At 49.7% G+C, this 17,578-nt stretch overlaps 8 protein-coding genes across 8 annotated transcripts; 4 read left to right on the forward strand and 4 right to left on the reverse strand.

The window, feature by feature from the left end:
- Nucleotides 1-2,159: 2,159 nt before the first annotated feature.
- On the reverse strand, nt 2,160-5,193 carry BBA_10192 (coatomer beta subunit; the record flags this gene model as incomplete). The annotated part of the gene is made up of 4 exons (XM_008605289.1): nt 2,160-2,305; nt 2,369-4,367; nt 4,414-4,834; nt 4,889-5,193. 4 exons carry the CDS (start codon nt 5,191-5,193, stop codon nt 2,160-2,162), a joined length of 2,871 nt encoding a protein of 956 aa, XP_008603511.1.
- Nucleotides 5,194-5,570: 377 nt separating this feature from the next.
- BBA_10193 (mago nashi protein) lies at nt 5,571-6,299 on the forward strand (the record flags this gene model as incomplete). Its single annotated transcript, XM_008605290.1, has 6 exons — nt 5,571-5,608; nt 5,664-5,701; nt 5,755-5,850; nt 5,908-5,971; nt 6,024-6,111; nt 6,159-6,299. 6 exons carry the CDS (start codon nt 5,571-5,573, stop codon nt 6,297-6,299), a joined length of 465 nt encoding a protein of 154 aa, XP_008603512.1.
- A 1,225-nt stretch (nt 6,300-7,524) lies between these two features.
- BBA_10194 (vacuolar import and degradation protein) lies at nt 7,525-8,731 on the forward strand (the record flags this gene model as incomplete). The annotated part of the gene is made up of 4 exons (XM_008605291.1): nt 7,525-8,037; nt 8,086-8,236; nt 8,307-8,664; nt 8,722-8,731. The coding sequence occupies 4 exons, from the start codon at nt 7,525-7,527 to the stop codon at nt 8,729-8,731; spliced, it is 1,032 nt and encodes a 343-aa protein (XP_008603513.1).
- A 314-nt stretch (nt 8,732-9,045) lies between these two features.
- On the reverse strand, nt 9,046-10,529 carry BBA_10195 (tRNA guanosine-2'-O-methyltransferase TRM11; the record flags this gene model as incomplete). Its single annotated transcript, XM_008605292.1, has 4 exons — nt 9,046-9,212; nt 9,267-9,472; nt 9,522-10,366; nt 10,413-10,529. The coding sequence occupies 4 exons, from the start codon at nt 10,527-10,529 to the stop codon at nt 9,046-9,048; spliced, it is 1,335 nt and encodes a 444-aa protein (XP_008603514.1).
- Nucleotides 10,530-10,811: 282 nt separating this feature from the next.
- BBA_10196 (ribonuclease P 40kDa subunit) lies at nt 10,812-12,072 on the forward strand (the record flags this gene model as incomplete). Its single annotated transcript, XM_008605293.1, has 7 exons — nt 10,812-10,946; nt 10,999-11,137; nt 11,185-11,247; nt 11,297-11,398; nt 11,447-11,554; nt 11,616-11,794; nt 11,860-12,072. 7 exons carry the CDS (start codon nt 10,812-10,814, stop codon nt 12,070-12,072), a joined length of 939 nt encoding a protein of 312 aa, XP_008603515.1.
- A 35-nt stretch (nt 12,073-12,107) lies between these two features.
- On the reverse strand, nt 12,108-12,752 carry BBA_10197 (ankyrin repeat-containing protein; the record flags this gene model as incomplete). The annotated part of the gene is made up of 1 exon (XM_008605294.1): nt 12,108-12,752. The coding sequence occupies one exon, from the start codon at nt 12,750-12,752 to the stop codon at nt 12,108-12,110; it is 645 nt and encodes a 214-aa protein (XP_008603516.1).
- An 881-nt stretch (nt 12,753-13,633) lies between these two features.
- BBA_10198 (fungal tRNA ligase adenylyltransferase) lies at nt 13,634-16,191 on the forward strand (the record flags this gene model as incomplete). Its single annotated transcript, XM_008605295.1, has 3 exons — nt 13,634-15,760; nt 15,809-15,989; nt 16,169-16,191. 3 exons carry the CDS (start codon nt 13,634-13,636, stop codon nt 16,189-16,191), a joined length of 2,331 nt encoding a protein of 776 aa, XP_008603517.1.
- A 72-nt stretch (nt 16,192-16,263) lies between these two features.
- BBA_10199 (UPF0132 domain-containing protein) lies at nt 16,264-16,967 on the reverse strand (the record flags this gene model as incomplete). Its single annotated transcript, XM_008605296.1, has 3 exons — nt 16,264-16,318; nt 16,370-16,531; nt 16,582-16,967. The coding sequence occupies 3 exons, from the start codon at nt 16,965-16,967 to the stop codon at nt 16,264-16,266; spliced, it is 603 nt and encodes a 200-aa protein (XP_008603518.1).
- Nucleotides 16,968-17,578: the final 611 nt, after the last annotated feature.

Here is a 17,578-nt window from a genome sequence, read left to right on the forward strand (position 1 = left end):
AAAGATATTACTTATTACTACTCTATAATATTTAAACCTAACTCACTACCTAAGAAATAGACTAACTATAGATTAGGATTAAGCTATCGTTATACTATATTACTTACTTATCTATATTACTTACTTATTAACTATATTATATTAACTAATTATTATATATATTAACTAGTATTTATTAGTATATATAATTAACTATCTTTTATTATTAAATAGAGAAGTAATTATAGCTCTTTTGATTTAAATTATATACTACTAGGGCTATAAATTATAACACTTACGCGTAGGTACCTACCTACCTAGGTAGGTGGAAGGTAAATTAGTGCTTTAAGAACTGTGCCATAAGGTAGTGATTATGATGCCTCTAGTAACAGGTACCTACCTTACAGAAAAGGTAGAGTAGGTATTGCCACCGCACTGAAGCTATCGTTCTGTTTGGGTACTCCTTATTTATGTAGCGTCCTTGTTTCTCTTTCGAATTTGAGCGCCTCTTATCTTATTTCTTGCATTAGAACGGTTGTTGAGCGCTCGTCGCCGATCGCATGGACTATGACCCGCTGAAATCGAGCTCAGAGTATACCCCCGCTATCCGCTACCCATTCCCATGCTTGTTCAGACATGCGCGTTGCCATATTTCCTTTACCTCCTTCACTACCTTTCCCTGCCAGCGGCTTGCTTAGATCAAGGGTGATCGGCGAGCATGCTGATATGGCTTTGACAGCACACTCGCCTCCTTACCTCTTGAATCTGCCCAATATACACCATTGTGTCACACAAGGCTAGCGACAAGCCTCAACCATGGTATGCGGTGGACTGTTCGTGTTGTTGTACTCGATACTGACTGAATCGATATCAGGGCTGCTGCTTCTCGCGATCGGCTGGGCCTAATTCTCCTTATCCTGGCGGAATTTCCAATGTATCCGCACGACACATTAACCCTCCGCCGCTGAGTCTCGGTGAGAGCGCAACAACGCCGCCTAGCGCTGTCAACCCAGCTTCTCCTCGCCGCCGACGCCATCGTGATCGAGGACCTCTTGACGAGCACATCAATAAGCCATTGCGACGCCATGTATGGGCCTCGGTTGACCGCCAATGGACAAGAAAGCAATTAGATACGGAACGAACAGAGCTTTTTGATACCCGTGTCACCGCCCGACCAGATATTTGGCAAACACTCCACAGCGCGTTGCAGGTCCTCTGGGAGCCCCCAACGCAGGGAACAAATGACGATGGCCAAACGGCGTTGCAGACTGCGCAGTCCATGCTCACAGCTGCTGGGATTTCACTGCCGACAGGAGACTTGGTGAATGGGGCGTACGACTCATTCGGCAACTATTACGCACTACCTGAATGGGTCGTCTCCGATCCGCAAAATATGATCGAGCATGACCACGACAACGATGGCATTGGCAGTGCTGACGACGAGACCCAGGCAGGTGGGGAAGATGGAGAGATGAGCAAAGCAGAAAAGGGCAAAGAGGTCGATGATGGCGAGCAGATCCAAGTCCGTGCCCGCCTCAGCGAAACTGGCAACGACATCACTGTCTCTATATCAACTACGGATATTGTTAGAAACGTCATCAAGAAGATGGCCGCTGAAACTAAGGTACATATGTTTCACTTGTCCTCACCAGAGCCCAGCTAACGACCTCTAGCTCTCTTCAGCCAAGAAAGTACGCCTTGCTTACATGGGCAAAATGCTGAAAGAGACTGCGACGCTCCAATCTCAGGGTTGGCAAGAGGGCCACATTGTGAATGCCCTCGTCTCCAATCGTTAACGCTACCATATGCTACCCCTTCATGGACTGCCCTGCTGCTGACGACGTAATGTTTTTATTTTATTTTGCTGCCCGACTTTCTTTACATATACCCCCGCACATATTCACTTTCAGCTAATGATTACCATGTACGCGGCAAGGCGCGGACACCTTTTTCCTTTGAGAACGGCCACTTTTTTGGGAACATATAGCATATTAGCTGACCCCTACTGAAGCCACAATAAATGACACCTAATCACTTGCCCACAATGTATTTCTTAATGAAGAAGAACACTATTCTTTTAATGCTTCACTTTTCTGCATCGTAATCCATATGCGATGCTGGAGTTTCCCGTTCCAGATCCCCAAGTCTAAATTAGCGCTTATTTGATTCGATTTCAACATTTACGTTGAGCCAATCTTGTTAAGTCCCTTGAGGGAGCCAAGGCTAAGTGCCAGGCCCTGCGACCTGCTTCTTATACGCACGAATCCCGTGATGGGGCCGTCCTCTCCCTCCTGTTCGATACTCAAATTGGCCAAGGCATCCTCCCCTAAAGTGAGTTAGTATGGGAATGGTGATAGATATCATGAAGTCCAATGAGTCATAAACATACCAAATACACTGCGGGCGTACAAGTTCGCACTCAAAAACTGGCAGTCGCCCTTCAAGCTCGCCTCAGGGGTGAGGCAGCTCATGTTGGTGCATGCCATCAGCTGGTCCAGAAATTCGCGCAAAGTATTTGCCTTGGAGTTGATGTTGACCTTGTTCTCCCATTCAAATTCTGTCCACATTGTGCGGAACTGCGTTTCTGTGCAGGTGGCGGGCTGTATGTAATCCATAATGTCAACGTGGAGGTCATTGAGAATGACTACGTTGGTATCTGTTGAGTGAGCACCATCGTAGACGACGTTGCCAAAAATGACGCCAGTATCAGTCGACGATACCTTGATGGTACATTGGACGTTGTGGAAGTCGTGGGGTCCTAGGTTCTGAGTAGTTGGCCGCTCGACTACCTTGAGGTCGCCTAGAGTGGCGAACTCGACAGAAAGGTTCTGCAGAGTTTCTGTAGTCTGGTTGACCAGTAGAACATCGAGGACAATGTCAAATTGGTGAACCTTGACGTAGGCTTCGGCATAGACGGGATCTGAAAACCCAGTGAGCTGTACCACGCGACTGAGCTTTGACGACAAGTCTTCCGCCGTACTGTCGCCACCGGTAGCGCGCTCTAGGTCAACTTCGATCTCATCAAGGCCATCGCTGGCATTTTTCTTGGCTAGCTGGCGAATTTGGATAACATCATCGACTTGAACAGCAGACTTAGCCTTTTCGTGCGCTTCTTTGGCTGCACGCTTTCTCTCCTCAACCAGAACCATGGCTTTAAAGGCTTTTCTGGTGTCGTCGAGCCAGACAGCTTCCAGGTCCTTCTTCTCGGAGAATTCGGCCAGCGATCTTACGCAAGACATGATACGATCGACAGAGTCTTCATCGATTGGGGCCTTGACAAATTGTGACTGGCCAACCCGAAGAATAGAAATCATGATGAGCATCGCCTCGGCGCGCAGGGCGTTTGTGCGGGATTTGTCAGAGGAAGTCTCCGAGTGGCGCATGACAAGCTTGACAAGGGCGGATGAAAGTACTGTGGCTAAGTAGTAGTCGCCATCCAGAATGAGCTGACGTAACGGCGGCTTCTGCGTGGCCTTGACGACTTCGAGTTTCGCAGCTGCAGAAGACTGGCTGGTGAGGGCAGTTTCGGTAGCATATGTTCCGTCCGCAAGGATTTTACGGGATCCAGTAGGTGCCGCCGGCTTCGACTCGCCATTCGGCTGCTGCAGCTCTTTTTCGTCACCATCTTGCTCCTCCAGCAAGCGCTGCTCGGAAGCCAGAATTGGGATCTCGCCAAGGCTGGCGCGGATGCGGCGCCATGCATCACGGATGTCCTTCTCTTCCAGCGAGTACTCGCCAATGATCCATAGGATACCTCTATAGACCCTGCCGGCACGGACCTCACTCAGTGTCGAAACGAGTCTCTCGACGATTATAGTGCGCAGCGCAGGGAACTTTTCGACCACCTCCTTGACGAAGTTGATGACATCGACGGCAGACGCATTATTAAAATCAGTGACGAAATCCATGAGTAACTCAACAACGCTGGCGGCAACCTCGGAGAACTTGATGGCACACTGGTGGATGGAGTGAATGAGAAGAGATCGGTATTCGGCGTTCTTTTCGTACTCTTGGTCGACAGTCTTGGACAGTTCCTTCTTGAGCAGCAGGACAACTTCCTCGACATTCTTGCTCGAGACCATCTCCAGGGCAATCTCGAGGGCCTTTTTGCGCACATCAATATCTGTGCTGGAGAGTACTCGAAGAATCTCCATCACAAGGTCATCAATGATTCCTTCGTTCTTCTTGCGCAGCTGATCAACACGGTTGAGGACGATGAGCTTGACATTGTTATCAGCCTCCTTGATGCTTAGCTCGATGAATTTCGCAGCAGCAGCTTTGACAGCAACAGGGTTATTTGTAAGGGCAGTCAGAGAGGATGCCGCTTCGTAGACAACAGTAGAGGCATTAGCTTCGAGTAGGTCGAATATAAGTCGAAGGTAGCGAGCCTAGTCCGAGTCAGTAAGCGTAAGAAATGACTGCGGTTCAGCCTACTTTATTCTGAGTGTTCTGAACAGCATCCTTGCGAATAAATTCAAGCTCAACGAGCTGCAACAAATCGTCGGCGTTCGGGATGCCGTCAAAGACAGAGCTGAGGTACACCAGCGCAGCCTCGTGATCAATGCTGGAGAGCGCAGCAAAGGCGTTGCGCTTGCAGGTGGCGTCTGTTTCACCACTGAGGAAAGCAGAGATGAGATCTGCGGCATCGGGAATGAGGCTGGGCGAATGCAAGTATATCGAGGAGACGGCGAAAACAGCGTTCTTGCGAACATACGCGTGGCGGTGCTCAAGGCAGGATCGGGCAGACGAGAGGAGGGGCTCAATGAGTTCAGGCTCGCGCAGCTTGCAAAGGAATCGTAAAGTGTTGCCTCGAATATACTCGTTTGCGTGCTGCAGGTCATTGCGAATGCCGTTGCTGCGCCATTCAGTCAGTGACATTCTGTGACAGAAGGGCAAGTGTCAGTCGCACCAGACAAGGATCATTTCTTGCTTCAGTTTGCCAGAAGCGTCCAGCTTGGGACAGATTTCATAGTAGAAGTACAAAAGTTTCTTGAGGGGCTTGTACTTGGAGGGCATGACGAATCGAATAATGTGCATAAGGAGTGTCGGCATAGAGTCGCCATTGAGCATGATTGTCAAGATGCGCTTCATTGTGTCGACCTTGCTCTCGTCCGTGCCCTTTTCCAGCTGCATTCGCAGATCAGAGACAGTGGGCACATCGGCCGCATTGTCCTGGTGGACGAGACTGTATGCGTTTTCCAAAAATCCCGACATGATTTGTTATAGATCAGGGGTTCGTGATTCGTTCGTGGCTGTGCTGTGAGGAATTGTTGGTTTTTCAATTGGTATTCTGGGCCATGGATAGGCGGATCTGAACAACAGTGCCAACGCTGAAGCTGCTGGAGTCGCCAGCAGTCGTAAAGGCAAGCTCTGAAATTGGCACCCTCAGCTCGTGGTGATCTGGCTGCTCCTGATCCATCACCGCTGGACAGGTGGCACTAATAATCGAGGGGACGTGGAGTGTGGATGCACGTGATTGTTTCGTCCATCATACCCCACCATGAGCGCGCGCGCTGTAGGTGAAGCTAATGAAGCTCCGGGGGCGTGTTCGCAGCTTGGCCAAATTTTTGCGACGAACAAAAATCGCAGCCATGAGTTCCTCCCACGAACCATTCTACCTGCGCTACTAGTGAGTTGTTTCGAATATCTTCATACAAACGTACTAACGTACTAACTACTGTCAGCTCTGGCCATTCCGGTCGCTTCGGCCACGAGTTCTTAGGTCGGTGGCGCTCCACTTCTACGAATGGGCGTTGGCTAATGCACTTTTCACAGAATTCGACATAAGGGTTGTGGGAGACGGCCGCAGTGCTGTCGCACGATATGCCAATAACTCGAATTACCGAAACGACAGCTTGATCCGCAAAGAGAGTACGCGCTCATCGACTTTCACAATTTGCTTAATGCAGTCGCTAATGAGGTTGTCAGTGTGCGTGAGCGCTACCATTGTCGATGAGATAAAGCGTATCATCAAATCCAGCGAGATTACCAAGTACGCTTACCCTACATGCACAAATAACTTCGAGCGTCCTGACCATTCACAGGGAAGACGACTCCAGGTGGCCTCAAAAGAACAAGGACGGTCGTCAGCAGCTAGAAATTCGACTTGGGAATGACCATATTTCATTCGAGGTCGGTAGATGAATGTTACAGAATCAGATGAATGCTAACAGCCATAGACTGCCAAAATCGGATCACTAGTCGATGTCACAGAGTCAGCCGACCCCGAGGGCCTCCGAGTCTTCTATTATCTTGTTCAAGATCTCAAGGCACTTGTTTTCAGCCTCATTGCATTGCATTTCAAAATCAAGCCTATTTAATTGATACCCAAATTCGGAGTTCCGGGATGTGGGCCAGGGATGCCATTTGCTGGTTCACAATGGCATCAGGCGCACACAAGTTCCTTCAAATATCATGAATAATACTCTAGGCCTTGGTCAGTCTATCAATATGCCAATCACAGCCTTCAAAGTTGATTGCTTCTCAAGCAAGTGCAAATGCGTGGATGGCGATTAAAGATTGTGGCCTGTTCGGTGCTGTCGCCATTCATTCAACACTACCTACTTTCACCATGAGTTTGGCTATCTTTTCATCTTGTGCCTGTCTCGGGCGAGGCTATTTTCTACTGCTATTTTCTACCGAAATACCTGTAATTGTTAATCAGTGAGCCATCCGTAAATACAGTACACAGCGATGTCAGTACACACTGGGCACCGCTGCAGCTTTCGGTCACATTCATCTGCCCAGCTACCTACATACCTAGCTTGCTGTTCAAATAGGCTCAGCAATAACACCTACCTCACTCAGAAGTTCCTCAATTTCATCTTCGACTGTAGTTCTCCTTTGGATCGGTACTATATACTGCACGGCGTCTTTATTCACCTAGGTAGGTACCTTAGGTAGGTCCGTAGGTAGGTACTTATCTGTTGCCTAAATAGTTGGCTATTTCCCCAGGTACCTAGGTCAGCCATGCTTGGGCTTCTCAGATCGCGCCTGCGACCCATGTAGAGGCGGGTATCCCCCGCAGATATCGGACGCTGTGCGGTACCTCAAGGCTACAAGCTCTCCAGCTCGACGAGGTACCTAGGTACCCAATCTCGCCCGACTATCGCCAGCTGGAGGGGCAGCACCCGTCTCGGTATCAGTGTCGGTTTCTCCACACATGTCGACCCGAATTCGCCTCTCAATCCTTCTTCGTTTTCGCCTTCTGCACTTGACCCTATAGCTTGTATTTAAGCAACCATCGCTTGCCACTGTGCAGGAGCGCGATATAATCTCACGATCAAGGCGATTTGGGCCTGCAATCCGCAGACGATATCCATAGGTACGCTACGTTCAGAGATACGCTGTCAGCCGATCGGTCAAAGTGGTGAGACCGTCACCCCATAATTCTCAGCAACTAGACGACGCTCGAGAAACGCAATCGCCTGTTTGGTGTTGCAGCAAAACTCGGGGCTTTGTACCCCTTTGATTGGCGGCATCTTCTTCGCTGACGATTTTCCGCCATCATCGTCGTCGATTATCACCGTACGCTCGGTCGCAACAATGCCGACCCCGTCCTCAGAACCGCCGCTCGATCCTTCGTCACCGTCGTCCCACAACTTTTCAACTTGTCCCGACGAGTTACAGCATTCATCTCACATCTCTCAGACATCCCATGAAGAAATGACGCCCGGGTTGCAGTCGACGACGCACAGGCGGAGCCAGTCACCTCGCGACGCCCCGTCTGTCGACTCGGACCAGTCACGGATCATGATAAGAGAGGATTCTCAGGTCACAGACGATCGCATCTCTGCCGAGCCCTCGTCACGGGCGACTACAATATCCCCACCTCCTCGATCTAGCGCGACCGGCGCAACTTCGCCTCCCCCCGACGTCGGCAACAGCAAACAGCAAGACCTCGAGGGTCGCCTTGGCACCAGCCAGAAGGCTGTTATGGGTAGCCCATCTCCGGCTAGTATCTCCAGCAGGAAAGAAACGGACGAAAACGAGTTTGAAACATGTGACGACGATACGCAGAGTTCATGTTATACTGGCCTCGACTACTCCAATAAGAGAGTACGCCTTGTCGTCCCATTCCATCAGGCAGAAAACTAATAGACCCAGTCCATTCCCTTTAGTCCGTCATCCTACCTACGGCCGGGTACAAAATTCCACGGCACACAACAGTCTGAACGACAGGTATATGATGTTCAGGTCGAAATAAAATATGTCGACATGCGCGAGTCTTTCCTGTGCGGCTATCTACGTATTCAAGGTCCGTATGCTTGCGTCGCTCGGCAAGCTTGCGTCGTTGTCCCGACTGTTTCAGCTTACAGCTCTGATAGGTCTCACGGAGGATCACCCAACCCTCACGACATATTTTGAAGGCGAAATAATCGGAACAAGGTATAGCTTCCTCACACAGCACGACGACTGGGGTGCCAATGCCAAGGTAGATTTGAGCCACTGGGGCAAGTTTGGTGCGTTTCGGCCGTATCAGAAACAGGCAAAAAAGGGGTCTGTCTTGATACCCGATGTTGCTCAAAAGGAATTTATATTTATGCGATGGAAGGAGCACTTTTTGGTGCCGGATCATCGCGTTCGCACAATTCACGGCGCTAGCTTTGAGGGCTTCTACTATATATGCTTCAACCAGGTCAAAGGAGAAGTCAGCGGCATCTACTTTCATTCAAAGAGCGAAAAGTGCGTTGGTCTCTTTTTTTTTCTCCTGCGACGCTAACGCTGTGTAGGTTTCAACAGCTTGAGTTGAAGCATGTCCCCGATCGAGGATGCTTTATGGCTATGGAATTCCGATAAATTTTATGCCGTGGGGAGCCATCTGTAAGCTGCAAGTTTGCGGCGGAGGCCGAGCAGCACATTATTAGTCCGCAAATGTCGCTCTCGCGTCGCTCTCGCGGAATCTGACTTCATCAGGTTTGCAGCATGCATGGTCTTTATAGTTTTGTCGTTGGGTTTTGACCTGTTGAACAGATCGACGGGTTTTTGCTTGGGAGCCGGAAAGGGGTTATTGAGTTTACGGATATCATGAGGCCCAGTTTGGTTGACAAATCATGCATCTAGCTTCTAGCTATCACTTTGGAATTTCCTAAAATACCCGCGGCGAAATGGATTAAGTTCGTTGGCGGTGGTTCCGACGTCACTGATAATTGTTCTCCCAGCATATGCCGCGAGCGCCTCGTTAGACACTTCATCATCCGGTATACGTCGGTACGTAATCAGCCGTCGCGACCCTGTTGATGTGAGCCGATGTCAGTCTCCCAGCGCCAAAAAGGGACTAGGCTTACATTTGTTGAAAACCTGGACGCAATTGGCCACGATTTCGAGACTCGGGTGCGTTGGGGCTGGGATTCGTTGGTCCTCTTCATTGGCCGTGGGCATCCAGAAAGAGAGTCTGGCATTGTCGACGAGTGTTTCCACTGCGAGTACGAGGATGTCGTCGAGTATTGCCATGAAGCTATATGGCTTCTTTGGAGGCACGAAGTCGAATTCCCTTTGCACGTCAGCAGCTACCCATCCACACTTTGGTCGTCGCAACTCACATTCCATGCTTAAGGCCGCGCTCTACAAGCCACGGTGTCTTCTCAGGGTCCTTCAGCCCGAGTACTCGCAGTCCTTCTCTTACTCCATAAGGTGGATCGCAGACAATGCCGTCCCAAACTCTCCGCCTTCGGATTGGGCTATTTGTGACATCGGCGGCAAAGACGTCACCAAGCAACGACGCGATGTGGTATTGTCCAAAGTTTCCCTTGAGACTCTTTCCATTGCCCTCGCCTCGAATGCTTCGTCCGTCTATATCACTGCCCCAGCTCATTGCACCAAAGTGGGCACATGCAATAGGAAATGACCCTGTTCCAACGAATGGGTCGTATAGAATCTTACCAGGGGCAGCTAGCGCAATGTTTGCCGTAATGAGAGCAAGCTCGGAATCCATGCTTGTCGTCGATATGTACTGTCTTTTCTTCAAATCAAACTTGAGTACATCGTTACGAGCAGAGTTGGCAATGAAACGTCCTAGGTGATAGTAGTTGGGGTGCTCGACTCCCAGAGGAACACTGTTCCACGGCCAAAGTTCTAGTACAGTGAAGATCTCGTCCGGGTTTTTCATGATGATGTGTCCCTCGAACGGCAGAAATCGAAAGTTGTTGATCACAGAAAGCTGGCTGGGCTTGGACCGTGATCCTTGGTATGAGTCAAACACGAACTTGAATGAAGAGACCCTGTATCTTGGCCACTCCGAGCTACTTGTCGCTTTGATGGAATCATTGAGCTCTTCCAGGTTCTTACCTGAACCCCACAGCTCGTGAATTGACTGTGCCATGATGGACCGACGTATCAGCCTCTTTGCTGCATCCGCGGAAGGCAGGCGCACGGTACATAGCGGTGACTAGGAAATGTCAGTGAAATTTAAAGTGCCGATTCATGTATCGTACTGCTTCATCATATTGTATTATCTCCAAGTGCACGCCCTCGATGATCGCAAGCGCCTCGATTTCGGGAATGCGAAAACTCTCGTGAGCCTGTGCAAATTTGATGATAAAGTCTATCATGGCTGCAACAGTGGATACAGGTCGTAAGGCACAAAGCTAGTCAACTCAGTGATGCCAAACACACTAGAAGCAATATGTGAATGGTGGCAATGCCGGGCAACACGGTTGAATTGCAGGTAGTCATTTGAATTGCAGGGTAAGTGGGACTATCGAGAATTTTTGTGGCACACCGCCGAAAATGACGGTGCTTCAACCTGGCTTCCATATGCCAACCAGTTTTTCTAGGCAGCTCAACTGCGCTGAACCGTAAATGAGTGCGAACAGTGGAGGCACTACGGAGGAATGGATTCACAGGCTGTCCCATCGGTCTACCAGAATACGCGGTGCACCTTCACCACCGCAAGTATTGAACCAGGCGACTCACTGGCAAAACGACGACCAGCTGGCAGCTTTCGCAGTAAAGATTTCATACACAGGGTAGGGCCAGCCTCAACACACATACAAGTAGGCAAGCACTCATGAAAATTAGGTCGATGTTATCTCATCGGATTGCTGGACTGCTGCTATGGAGCAACTGACACAGAGTACACCCATACGATATTACAGAGTCAAGGCCACTCTGAGTCAATTGTTCGAGAAAACCTTTTTCACAGAGCATGTTCAGACTGGTAAGATTATACACGCATGCGGCGAGCAGCATTCTGACGTTATACAGGAAGTATTTCCATGCTCTCGGAAGGGAGTGCCACCTCAGGCAACACATTCGTACTTTGCAAAGGTTGGGAAACCATCAGTAACACAGTTCACTTAGCTGACACATGCTCTAGGGAAGCTTAACCTCTATCTTGACAGAGAAACATACGAGCGGTCAGGTCTATCCGGAAAAATCGATGAACGGAATGGCAACAGAGAGATGCGGTCAAAGTGGTGTAAGTATTCGTGGACAGTCCTGGAGGACCCATGCTAATATTGGACAGACGTCACCTACGACTTGCAAAGTCCTTCCATGCAGCATGGCAAGCGAGGCTTCGACCGACTGCTTTACGGCTGCAGAAGCATATCAGACCAGACACTGAACTGGGTGTGTACGCTGGAAATTTCATGTAGGCCTTGCTATCCACATCCCACTACTTCGTCCTGACAAAGCTGAAGCCGAAAAACCAACAACACTTGGCCAACTGCCATACACAGAGGTGCTGTCAAAACCAGTCGTTTCGAGACACATCGAAACACACCGAGTCATAACGCCCACAATTCCCGGCCTCGAGGATAATGGGCGATGTGGCCAAGACACAGCAGCGGAGCTGTATGAATGGATCTCACTTGTACGTCTGCAAAGCCCTCGAATCCTCCATAAAGATAGCCTTGATGCGTATATCTCGCGGTACAGCGTACCAGATTGTCCGCCAGGCAACACGAGAGTTGGTCACATCAGCTGGGATGGGCTGTTGAGTTCTTCGTGGGTGTCGACAATGGCATCCGCACTCATGGCGTCTTGCCCAGAAGCGTCGTGGTTCGCGATAAGTGCAACCGATGCGGTAGCAGGTGGATTGGGCGGCAAAAGCGAAATCACAGTCCTGAAGCCACCGGGGCAGAACTCTAGATTTCTGATGTGGGATGTCAAGCATAAATAGGATCTCATACTCGTTTCGGCTTGGTGCTTCTCTCCTCGCCAAGTCCCTGGTCTGTAATGGCATCCTCGACGAGTTTTCTGAGATCCGCCTGGCCCTCTGGTGTGTTAAAATCATCGCGCTGGGCAAACTCCTCAATGCGACGCTGAAACTCCGAGTCCACCTCGGCTGGAACCTCAGCTTCATTTATAGTTCCGAATGTAACTTGCATGCCCTCCGGGGGTGAAGCGAGCCCGATTGGTAGTGCAGCGGCACCCGAGCTAGTCTGCCGAACAGCTTGTCCGGGGTCCAAAGAGTTCAAGTAAGCCGCAACCTCGGGGAAGTCAGCGTCGCCTGCAATCCTCTCGGCAGCTGTGAGGCCTTCGAGGCCCTTGTGCTGGACATGGACGCCAAGCTCGACCAAAGTCTTGGCCGCGCCAACCGTTTCTACTACGAAAAGGGCAGTTTCGTTGTCCTCGTCCTTGATGTTGACATCAACATTTAGCTCGTTAATCAATGCCCGAAGGAGATCAAGGTGGTTGTAGCTTGCGGCAGCGTGTACCAAGGAATAGCCGTGCTCGTCTTGCGATTTTGCAATTTCTGGATTGTCTCTCAACAAGGGAAGAAGAGATGGGCTATTGTCTGCAGCTAGCAGAAAAGGATTCGGTGCCATTTTGGTGATGCTGAGTGTACCTAGTTTGGTGCAGGAGGAAAAATTGACGTTACGCCCGCTTCAGTGGCAAAGTGGGTAAGCTGGGTCATGGAAGTCAGTACTGGGTAGTGGGTAGATACAGAGAAAGTGAGGGAGACAGAAGTTCCGCTCGGTACCTAGCCCTTGCTGCATATAAATTCGTAATCTTTACTTTCTTACATCTAACCATCTCTACTTGGCTAGTTAAATTCTAAATATACTTAGATCCCGCAGTCAAAAAGCGCACTGTAACGAATTTACAATATAGAATGGCTGCCTAATGTCAGAGGGATCTCGCTGCTCCTTCCTGTTGTGCTGTGCCACCAATGCATAACTGCAAAAAAAAACTAACACTGTTCTAGACAGAGCTATCGCGTATGCTGACTAGTCCCCGGTGAAGACTCATTCATTTCGGTGGGCAAAATTTGTAAAGAAAGAACCGAGGTCGTGTACCTCACAGTCAGGAAGTTTTTGTTTCGAAGTGCCTGCCCGACTGAGTCACAAATTCACAACCCGCAGCTCGGGTGGGGCAGATAATGATTCTGTCTTGGAAACCAACTTTGGCTGTTTGCTGAACTTCGAGCATTTACATGACTTTACGCACTTGTCGCAGAGTCTACTGTCACGAAAGCCCACATCATTTAGAGTGATCAACTCTCTGTTTCGCTTTAGGGCTCCGCCGCTTGCGACTTTACCGACAGCGATATATGCCGTACGGTTGAATCTCTTGAAGAACGGCACCAGTCCAAACGACGGAGAGACCCATGATTACCAGCACGAGAAGCTATCTCAAAATAGCCCGAATAGGCTCTCTCACGGCGACTACCAAATCAATCCTCAAGGACTCGCGCAATTATTCTAACATGGCTGGGGTCCCGTATATTGAGCAGGACCACGACCAGATGTCCAAGCTCATGCAGTCATTGGAACAATACAGAAAGGAGCAGCGCCGCGGCAAGGCGTCCGTGAAAAAGAATCCATTTGAAGTCAAAGAATCACCAAACAACATCACAGTCGACTCGTGGCGATTTCAGGAATGGGACTACAAGCGACGTGATCTGCCAGTGTACGCCCGTGGTCTGTTCACCACCAAGACAAGCAAGAACCGCTACGAGATTGCTGTGCGAGGCTACGACAAGTTTTTCAATGTCAACGAAGTAGAAGAAACAAAGTGGGACAACATTCTGACAAGAACACAAGGGCCATACGAACTCACGCTCAAGGAAAACGGATGCATCATCTTCATTGCTGGTCTTGAGGATGAGACTCTCATTGTTTGCAGCAAACACTCCACAGGAGATCGTGGTGGCGAGATAACGCATTCAAAGGCTGGAGAAGCTTGGATAGAGAAACAGCTTCAAGCTCTTGGTAAGACGAAGCATGACCTCGCCCGGGAACTTAGACAGCGCAATGTGACGGCTGTGGCCGAGCTCTGCGACGACGCCTTCGAGGAGCATATCTTGGCTTATGGACCGGAAGATGCCGGCCTCTATCTACATGGACTTAATGTCAATGTGCCCGAATTCATCACATACCCTAGCACAGCTGTTCAGCAATTTGCCGAGGACTGGGGTTTTCGCAAGACCAACTATATCGTGTTTGAGGACGTCAACAAGGTCAAAGATTTTCTCGAGGAAGCAGCCATTACCGGCGCACACGACGGTCGTGATGTGGAAGGCTTTGTCATTCGTTGTCGGATGTCAGGTAGCCCTGACAATATCCCATTTCAGGACTGGTTCTTCAAGTTCAAGTTCGAGGAGCCATACCTCATGTATAGGCAGTGGAGAGAATGTACCAAGGCATTAATTATGGGCAAGCCGCCCAAATTCAAGAAGCATGTTGCCATTACCGAAGAATATCTTCTGTACGCCAAGAAGCGCCTGGCTACGAACCCTGGACTTGCAAAACTCTATAACCAAAATCATGGGATAATTGCCCTGCGCAACGAATTTCTCGACTACAAGAATATCAAGGGCAGCGATGCTGCAAATATGGATCAATCCGATGCGATAGTCATGGCAGAGATCACCAAGGATGTTGTTCTGGTGCCAATAGCAACCATTGGATGCGGAAAGACTACGCTTGCTTTGGCATTGAAAGAGCTTTTCGGCTGGGGACATATCCAGAATGATAACATTTCTGGAAAAGGGCGACCTCCCCGATTTACCAAGGCAGTGCTGGCGCAGCTCGAAGAGCACCCTGTTGTGTTTGCCGATCGCAACAATGCACAAAGACATGAGAGAAAGCAAATAATCTTCGACACAAAGACTCAGCATGAGTCAGTTAAGCTGGTGTGCCTCAATTTCCGTCACGACCAAGAATCTCTTGAAGAACTTCGACAGGTGACGCGCGACAGAGTCATTCAACGTGGGGATAATCACCAGACAATACATGCCGCCAGCGACCAAGACAAATTCCTTGGGGTCATGGATGGTTTTCTAGGGCGCTTCGAGACTTGCTCCCCCTTTACTCGGCCAGACGACGGGTTCGATGCTTTCATCGACTTGGACCCTATCGCAGGAAGCCGGAAGAACCTGAGCACCGTGGTTACAAGGCTTCATGAAATTTTTCCCAACATAGTCAAGGAATTGCCAAAAGCTGAGGAGCTTGACAAGGCGCTTGAGTCTGCGCTCGGCTTCAAACCGGATTTTAGGCACGACATTCCGGACCGCAAGGGCAGACAACCAGCCAAGCAGCAACAGAAGAAGGAGAACAAGCCCAAGGAGCTTGAATACATGTCCATCGCTGTCCCTGGAACTATCGTCAATAACACGCTCGACAAGGTTTTCGCCTCGTGTGACAAAGAACTATCGCGCAGCTACATGCAGCTCAAGCAAACTCGCAGATTACAGATGGCTTTCCATGTAACGCTTTTGCATAGAGCCAACGCCAAGCAGTTCCCTGAGCTCTGGCAGCGTTACCTTACGCTGCACGATAATGCTGGTAGAGGGGCTGGAAAGCTTGGCGAGTGCGATGTAGTCATGGAGAGGGTAAGGCCTGATGAACGGAAGTTGCAGACAACAAGCTAATCATGACAGGTTGTTTTCGACCAGCGCATCATGGCGATTGTAGTCCGGATCGATGACAAATCTAACACATGGAAATGCGCGAACCGCGTTGCGCATATAACCGTAGGTACAAGAGACAGCACAGTCAAGCCCAAGGAGAGCAATGATTTGTTGGCAAGGTGGCTCGATGATGGTCCTGATGGTACCGTTCGTGAGGTAGTATTTACAGACAAAGTCACAGTGTCGTGTGAGGTCCACTCAGTTCTGTCGCGATGAGTCTGGGGGCAACTCCCTTGGGTAGGAGTATGATGGGCCTGATGCAAGTCTCTCCTAGCTCATACAGACCCTCGATTAGACATAATTTGAACGAACTATTTGTATATTGTATAGGTAACCGGAGGGCAAAGCGCTAATGCACTCTTTAAATCTAATTAATGAAGCGCGGTGTTTGTCGAGAGCACATAAAACCGTGAGGTTAACCTAGGTTACTCGTCATCTAGTATCCTCGTTGCTATCTTTCCGAAGAATGGAACTTCAAATCTGGATTGAGTTAGCTCCAATCGCTGCACTATCTGATGTGCTGTTACATACCTGTCTAGTATTTCAGCGTCGCGGTATGCTTTGAGCGAGAGAAACCCGATCAAGGCGAGATCGCCTAGGAAAAAGACCCAGCTGAAGAATTTCGACCACGAGAAGAGGAGGTGGAGTATCATGATAGCCGTAAACAGTAATGCAGATTGCCATGCGTGAAATCTTGAATTGTTAGAAATATCATACAACGCAGGGGTTTGACTTGGCCACACCTGACGTAGTCGCTGTTTCTCTCTAGTATTAGAAGCACAATGGCGCCGACCGGCGGAAACGCCAGATATGCAAGACAAGCTTCGTAGTCGAGCCTGAGCCCGAGGCTTGTGTCGAATTCGCTTACTTCCGCCACAGGATATGCGCCAGGTAAAGAATGTGCCGCGGGTGCGGCGCTTCCACCAGACCAACCGCTCGTCTGACCATCGAAGCCTGCCCAGGCCCTTTGGGGTTGTGGGTGCTGTAGCGGAGGCGGACTGCGAGCGGCATTGACGGGCGAGAATGGTCTCTTGCTCGCATCTGTGGAAGCCCGCGGGGATGCGTTATACTCGGGAGAGGCTACTCGGCCGTGCTCGGGTGGCGAGGACTGGTACGGCGCAAAATCCATACCAGGAGCTGGTTGAAGGCGCTGAGACGAGGCACGCGTCGAAACAGGGCTTGTTTCTTTACAACGAAGAAGGCTTTGCGGACTCGCCAATCGTGATGTTGAAAGTCGGTATCCGATTGGTATACAAGGCCGAAGCTGTTAATGAACAAGGCGGGGTTTTGTAGTCTTGCAATGAAGAGTCGAAGATGATCGCGCAGAACGTCACATGGGCCGCGACAGCTTGAAGCTCCTGTGGGGTTGCATCAGGCGCATTCATCTTGCCCCAGCGCAGGGTATTCAGAGGTACCTGTAGAAATACTTAAGAGGAACCTTACCTACCTACCCACCTAAAAGTACCTGCTTAAATTGAAATTGAAGTATGGTACGCATTCACCCTGACACACATGCACACTGGCACTTCTTTGTCTACAGGTACGGAGTACTCCGTACAGCGACGTTGTAAATCTTCTTCCCTGTACTATGGTTTTTCGAAGGCCTCAATACCTAACTCTAGCTTGCGATTCACTCATGTAACCTTGACCTGGTATTTCTTTGGGCAGTGAACGCTGATGACCGGCCCTCTCATGATGAATACCGCCAGAGAAATGTGCTTGATTTGTTGTACAGTATAT

The sequence above is a fragment of the Beauveria bassiana genome, assembly GCF_000280675.1.
Source record: "Beauveria bassiana ARSEF 2860 unplaced genomic scaffold BBA_S00098, whole genome shotgun sequence".
In the NCBI taxonomy this organism is placed as follows: Eukaryota; Fungi; Ascomycota; class Sordariomycetes; order Hypocreales; family Cordycipitaceae; genus Beauveria; species Beauveria bassiana.